At 35.9% G+C, this 7,580-nt stretch overlaps 2 protein-coding genes across 2 annotated transcripts in view; both read right to left on the bottom strand.

Annotated features, from left to right (window-relative positions):
* LOC109229801 lies at positions 789-1,421 on the bottom strand. The gene has a single exon (XM_019395353.1). It carries the CDS (start codon positions 1,419-1,421, stop codon positions 789-791), a length of 633 nt encoding a protein of 210 aa, XP_019250898.1.
* Positions 6,058-7,580, bottom strand: part of LOC109228595 — a 17,949-nt gene continuing 16,426 nt past the window's right edge. The window contains exon 3 of the mRNA XM_019393742.1: positions 6,058-6,636. Within this exon, the coding sequence (XP_019249287.1) occupies positions 6,349-6,636 (288 nt within the window). The 3' untranslated portion in view covers positions 6,058-6,348. The remainder of the gene's footprint in view (positions 6,637-7,580) is intronic.

The following is a 7,580-nucleotide window of genomic DNA, read 5'->3' as shown; positions in this document are numbered from 1 at the left end:
TGTTCGGCAGTGGAAACGAGTCTTTTGGGCACGCCTTATTCAAGTCTTTATAATCTACGCACATTCGAAATTTTTTAATCATTTCTGGAAATACAACTACATTAGCTAGTCAACCGGGATACTTTACCTCCCGGATTGAACCGATGTCAAGTAGCCGAGTTACCTCTTCTTTAACAAACCTGTTTCTGACCTCGACTATAGGGCGCTTCTTCTGCCTTACCAGTGGGATGCTTGGGTCCAGACTTAGCTTGTGCACGGCCACTTCTAGTGGAATACCTGTCATATCCGCGTGCGACCATGCCAAACAATCAACGTTAGTTTTAAGGAAATTAATAAATCCTGACCTGAGCTCGGGGTTGAGTCATGTCCCCAAGTGAAAATTTCTCTCCAGGAATTCCTCGAACAAAGCCACTTGTTCAAGTTCTTCTGCCATGGACTTGGTCGCATCTTTCTCTCCCGGTACCAGAAAGTATCTCGGTACCTGGTGGGATTCCGACGACTCCTCTCCTTTATCATCTTTGCTTGGCTCGGGAGTAGGCGTCTGTTCCTATAACTACTATTTGTTGATTTCCTTCCCTTTACTGCTGGAAATCGATACTGAGTTCATTTCTCTCGCTGTCGGTTGGTCTCCTCTTATTTGCTTGATTCCCTCTAGGGTCTAGAATTTTAGCAGTTGTGTGACATGTTGATGGTACGCCATTCATCTCATGTAACCATGGTCTACCGAGGATTAGGTTGTAGCCCATGTCGCCGTCCACCACCTCAAATAAGGTGGTCTTCGTGACCCCTTAGGCGTTCGTGGGCAGCAAGATTTCCACTCGGGTTGTCACACTCGCCAAATTGAACCCGATGAGGATTTTTGTTGCCGGAATGATACTTCTGGTTAATTTGGCTTGCTCCAGCACTCTACATTGGATGATGTTGGATGAACTTCCTGGGTCAACCAAAACACGTTTAATCTTGAAATCTAGAACATTAATAGAAATTACCAGGCGGTTGTTGTGCGGCAGAAGGAGCCTATAGGCGTCTTCCTCCGTGAAGGTGATGTTGTCTTCGGTAACTTCCCGAAGTCTCTTGCTATGCGTCACTAATACCTTTGTTTTCTTGGCTGCCGAAAAATTTACACTGTTGATTTCATTCCCTCTGAAAATCATGTTGATAGTTAGCCGAGGAGGGTCTTCCCCTATCTTCGAGGGTTCTACGTTATCTCGGCTGCGGCCATAATTGTTCTTAGCTCGGTCGCTCAAGAACTCCCTGAGATGGTCGTTATTCAACAACACTGCCACCTCCCCGCGTAGATGTCGATAGTCCCTAGTTCTGTGACCATGAGTTCCATGATATTCACACCATAAGTTGGGATCTCTCTGGATGGGATTGGATCTGATTGGCCTCGGGAACCGTGTTTCCTTGATGTTTCTCATTGCCTATACCAGCTCTACTACGCTCATGTTGAACTTATAATCTGCAGCCTGGGATATGAGGAATCCCGGGCCCCCTGTACCCCTTTTTCTTGTAGCGACTTGTTGTTCTGACCGCAGTCAGTTCTTCTATCGGGAGTGACCTATCCGAGGACCGGAACCCTTTGTTGTCGCGTCCTTCAGCTCCCTCGTAAGGCAAGAATCGGCCTTTGGAAGATCGACGGTCTGCATCAAAGTCATCCTTGAACTTATCCCGAATCTTGTCTCGTTCTCGTCCCTTGGTTGATATCGGGAGGCCGAGCTAATCATCTTATATCCTTATCTTCGATTCATTGCGGTTATGGACATCCGTCGATGTGGTCACTTGAAACAAGAGCAGGCTTTCCTTCAATTTTCGGGAGGCATCGGAGCTTTTCGGGTTTAGACCGTTAGTGATTGCCTCCGTTGCCCACTCGTCTGGTACGGCCGGTAGCAACATTCTTTCTTTTTGGAATCCGATCACAAACTCCCGCAGCAATTCGGACTCTCCTTGTGCGATTTTGAATATGTCCGCCTTCTGGACTTGGACCTTCCGGCCCTAGCATGGGCCTTAATGAAAGAATCTACGAGCATTTTAAAAGAATATATCGAGTGCTCGAGTAGGAGTGAATACCATGTCAGTGCCCCTTTCGTGAGGGTTTTCCCAAATTTCTTTAGCAGAATCGACTCAATATCATGTTGGGCCAAGTCGTTTCCTTTCACTACCGTTATATAGGTTGTGATGTGCTCTTGAGGATCTGAAGTCTCATCGTACTTTGGTATGTCCGGCATTTTGAACCGTTTCCAATCAATTCTAGTGTTGCGGTCAGCTCGAACGGTAACTAGGTATACCTCTTCGAATTCGGGCCCTTCAAAACTGGTGATGTGCCCGGAATATTCTTCATTAAATGTCATCTGGTGACAAACATTCGTTTTACTTATGTTGACTATGCTTCTTTCGCGATCTATCCGACACCAACTGCAGTTGTTGCCCCCGGTCTCGGTTCTTACTCTACTTATCTTCTATCTGTATTCCACGTGTCACGCAATTATTCGATCATTTACCGTAAACAAATTTTATCCTATACAAAAATATTCCTAAAATATTATACTACTTGAACACACAATCCAGAGAAATTTAAAATGATGCGGACTAGAAAAATTTTAGAGAAAATCTCATTTTATGCCTATTAAATTCAAACTGTTTACCCTTAAATACCCATATCTAAATTATTTAGTTTTCCTACCTATGCAATCAATACTATTTACCCGCCCACATGGTTTCTTGATATCGGATCCAAGTCACATTATCAAATCGATCCAGCACTGCAAGAATCGATTGGGGGTTTGAACACGCAAAGGGCATTACTACTCCATTGGTCTCCATTGGTAAGTGGTAACTTTTCAGTAACTTTTGCAGCATTAACACGCAAAGGGCATTACTACTCCATTGGTCTCCAATTAAATGTAGCTAATATTGTTCTTTGATATGTAGATTGTACCTTTGATGTTGGTTTTTGGAGATTTATTGTACAAAAATTTAAATCCACCATTGACGGACCTTGAAGCTTGAAACTCATAACTTGATTTGTTTGAATTTTTAATTGTTTTGATCCGATCCTGTATGGGTTAGTTTGGAAAGTTGATTGGAGGTTGTAGGTAAAGTTTTAGTCAATTTGGTGGAGATTTTGTAGTAAATTTTAGAAATTTGGGTTGAAATATAGTTGAACCAGAGAAGAAGACGAATTTGTATTGTATACCCAAATAGTATACAAATATACCATTTTAGTATACAATTCATTCCAACTATATGCCCTATTAGTATAGCTATATACTATATTGGTATCATATGCTAGTGAATTATTTTTTGGTTTATTAGCTGCATTTAATTGGTACAATATTGATTTTCTTTTAATATAGTAATACAGTACAATATCTTGAAATACCTATTATATTAATATTGTGGTACACTATTTTTTATTTTTCTCTTTATGCATGTGTGTTATGTAATAGTAGTATAGTCATATAGTTGTCGGGAATTAGCTAGTAAAACCGTATACCATGTTGGTATAGTTATATGCCATATTGGTATCATATGGTAGTTTGAACATTGTTTTGGTTGTTTTAGCTGCATTTTAAGTGAATTCTATTATGAAATTATTTATATCAACATGAGTTGCTATAATGCTGGAATTTTTGTGTGCCGATGGACACAAATTATGTGCATTAATAGTTTTTATAGTTATAGGCAATTATTGGAACGACCCCATACAACTATATACCCTCTTAGAATACGAAATGAGCAAGTTGTTTTGCGAATATTTAGCTTGCAATACGAGCATGTAATTTTCTCATACTTTTATTGCGTCTTTTAATGTTTTGGTAGAGTAGTATAGTCGCAAATAGTTGTAGCAATATTCTAGAGAAATCATATGCTCTGTTGGTATACATATATACCATATTGGTATCACATGGTACTAGAAGTCTTTTTGCTACTTATACTTTTATTGTATTTTTTAATATTTTATTATCATTTTTATTCTAACTAGTATATATGGAGATTTGGTTGTCGTAGATTATTTTTCTTGCTCTATAACCGGTGTATTTACTGTTAATGGTAGAGTGTGTATTGATATTTATAGGGAAGAGATCAAGGTTTGCATGGCAACACGTGTTGATTCTTAGAAATCTGAAATTATAATTTATTGTGGCTCAACAGCAGTCAATGTGATATTCAGTGTATTAGATCAAGTGACAACTGATATTATTTCAGTTTAATAATTGAATTTAAAAAATGAGAAAGAAAAAAAACAAAAGGTATATTGTACTAGTTATATTAAAAAAGGTGAACAAATATTTACTATGTCAATTATTTTTCTTATTGTATAAAAAAAGAATAATAAAAAATAGTGAAAACGGTAAATGAAATTAGATTATGAAGAGAAAAAGAATATTAAAAAAAAAGAAGTTGAATGAAATTAGAAAAGGAAAAAAGAAAAAAATGAGAAAAAATTCCCTACAAAAACTACTATGGGTAGGAAATGTAATTAGTTTATGGGTAGAAAAACAAATGGGTAGACAAGGGTAAATAGTTTTGTTTTTGTGGGTAACTGTGTCTAGGGGTGTTCACGGTTCGGTTTGGTCGGTTTTTGATTAAAACCAAAACCAAACCAATTTAATCGGTTTTTAAAATTTTAAAACCAAAACCAAACCAAATTAAATACAAACCATCGGTTTGATTGTTGTTGGTTTGGTTCGGTTTGGTTCAGTTTTTTGGTTCTTAGTAAGCTAATGATAAGTCGATAATATTAAAATAACACTAAGACAACAATCTGAAAATAATTTGCCACAATTTATGCTTTTTATATATTTCTTTGAGAACTGAAAGTTTATTTACATGTTTATATGAAAAGAATGAACAAAAAACAAACTATAAGGTTGCTTCTCAAGCTTTAGCCATTGTTGTCTTGCATTTGAATGTGCTTTCTTTACTCTTGTGGTTGATTTTTTTTACCTCTTCTTTTAGGCAAAGTAGTGCGCGAGTTTAAGAATTAGAGTCTATTAATGAAAAGAAAATTGGTCGAATCCTATTGTTTTGGGCTTAGGCAATCTTTTAAGATATAACAGGATAAACCAAAATTCAAAATAACAATTAAAATTATTAACAAAAAGATTTTATATTGTATATAAATAATTATTAAATTTTGTATATAATTAATTGGTTTGGTTCGGTTTATTTTTCGGTTTTTTAAAAAATAGAACCAAAACCAAACCAAATATTATTGGTTTTTAAAATTTAAAACCAAAACCAATCCAAATCAAAAAAAATATCGGTTTACATAATCGGTTTGGTTCGGTTTTCGGTTTGGATCGGTTTTCCGTCAAACCGTGAACACCCCTAACTGTGTCAAAACCCCAAAAATTTAAAGGGCTAGATAGGTAAAGAACTAAAACAACAAGTTTTTGGTCGTGCATGTTTGAGAGATTCTAATAAGAAGAATAGCTCTCCAATTCATGAAACTCCAGAAACTGTCACTCCAGCAACAAGTTTATGGTGGAGCGGTAAGTACTCCTTGATTCTTAACCAGAGGTCTCAGGAGTCCCCGGTATGAAGTTACCTTTGTTAGGGAGCACTTTACCCCCAATGTGGGACTACCTGGTGCGATCCGGATACATACAGGCCCCAATGCATATACTAACACCGGATTGGGGAAAAAAATAAGCAATTGGTCCTAGGTAGCACGGCGTCAATCTTCTTTGTTTCACACTCTGAAACACCGGGAGATAATCCAGTAGCTTGTAGTTAAGAAATGTGTTAATCTTAGTTAAGAGTTGTACTTGAGTTAAACAAAACAGAACTTTCAGTTCAGCTACTGATGCTGTGGTATTACACACTAAAGGTCCTGCTATTCAACTCTGGGCAGCATCATGTATACTCTAGGTTTTGTTTCTACACCATCTTTCTCGTCACACTTCAACTTGGAATTGAGATGTAGCATGAAACAGAGAATATTTTCAAGTCAAGCACAAGACTCGTGGAACACAAAAATTGATCGATTTTGTCTCTCGTCACAAGTCTTTAGAAACAGAAAACATCAAGATAAATGATATGCTCGGGAAGAAATGAAACTCAATCACTGCCTAATCAAATTTCACATATATACAATACTGCAAGTTTTCATACTGTCAAAAGTTTGTGGCACCAAAATCAATTGAGAGCATTTACAGACGGACCCAAAAACAAAACTATCAGCTCTCAACTTATTTCAAATAAATGTGCAAGAGCCACATTTTGCACATTAAAGCAAAATCAGAACTTTCCCCTCTACGAATCGCTAATTATACTCCAAAAATTTTGTTTCTATATACTGTGTTGAGCTGTCGACTTCGTATACTGCTCAGTAAGGAAGATTTAAGCCATAGCAGCCATGCGAGCGTTTTGGCAGTCGAAGCCCTCTATTCTATTTGGTGATTGAGTTTGCCCAAGTCTTGCCCTTGAACACCTTCCTTTACAACTTGATGATGGAGAAGATAAAGCTGAAGTAGATGTACATGGTGATGATGAAAAACGGGGTTGCTTTTCATTTGTAAAATGAACATCATGGATTAACGGATTCATAGCCCTGCAAGGCGGCGAACCAGAGAAGAAAGGAGGGGATGATGACAAATCAGATGTGTATTGTGCTGCAGCCACACCATCCTGTTAGACCATGAAGATCATTTTAAAAAATGGCAGGTTGAATCAGTGGCACATCTATATCTATATATATATTAAAGGAATAAAGTTTGCATTGTGGTTAAGCCAAGTGGCTAGCTATTAAGAAGCCACTTGGCAATTTTAGAACAAAGAGATGATTAATTAATGAAATCTATATCTATATATTATTAAAAGGAGAGGAAAAAGCCCTCTCCTTAAGCCAAGTGGCAGCCTAAAAAGATGCCACATGGCATAATTGGTTACTAATTAGTTATTTAGTTTATAATTAGTTATTGGTTACTTATTTTTGAATTTAAATACATATCAAAAAAGAAAATAATACAATACAATAAAAAACTACCATATATATTAATTGGTTACTTTATTTGAATTAATAAATATAGATATCTTATAATTAAATATAATAAAAAAACGAAAAATAAATATATATAAAATAACTACCCATTCAAATTGGGTGGGAGTAGTTTCAAGTTTGAGTTTTTAAATTATTTTAAAATAAAAACGAAATTAAAAAAAAATAATGAATTACCAATTCAAATTGGGGAGTAGTTTCAAATTGGAGTTTTAAAATTATTTTAAAATAAAAAAATGAAAAATCTATTTATATATAATATACATATAAAAAACGAAAATAATAAACTAAAATAAAAAACTAACATATATATATATATATATATTAATTGGTTACTTTATTTGGATTTAATAAAAAAATGAAAAATCTATTTATATATAATATACATATATAATATAGTTTTGTATTGTCGTTTTCCCTTGTATAGCGGGGAAATGCAAAAGGAAAAAAAAAAAAAAAAGAAGAAGAAGATTTTACTAAGGAATCTAGTTGAAGCCGTACGGTGATATTTTCTACAGTTTGCTGATGCTTATAACCACAAAGTACAAGGAAAACGGTAGGGTGGATGTGTCGT

Source organism: Nicotiana attenuata, chromosome 7, assembly GCF_001879085.1.
Source record: "Nicotiana attenuata strain UT chromosome 7, NIATTr2, whole genome shotgun sequence".
In the NCBI taxonomy this organism is placed as follows: domain Eukaryota; kingdom Viridiplantae; phylum Streptophyta; class Magnoliopsida; order Solanales; family Solanaceae; genus Nicotiana; species Nicotiana attenuata.
Note: the sequence above shows the minus strand (reverse complement) of the source record. Positions and strands in the feature narration are given on the sequence as shown.

Coding starts and splice junctions, on each gene's coding strand:
- LOC109229801 (XM_019395353.1), bottom strand. CDS start 1,421: ATGAGAAACATCAAGGAAACACGGTTCCCGAGGCCAATCAGATCCAAT.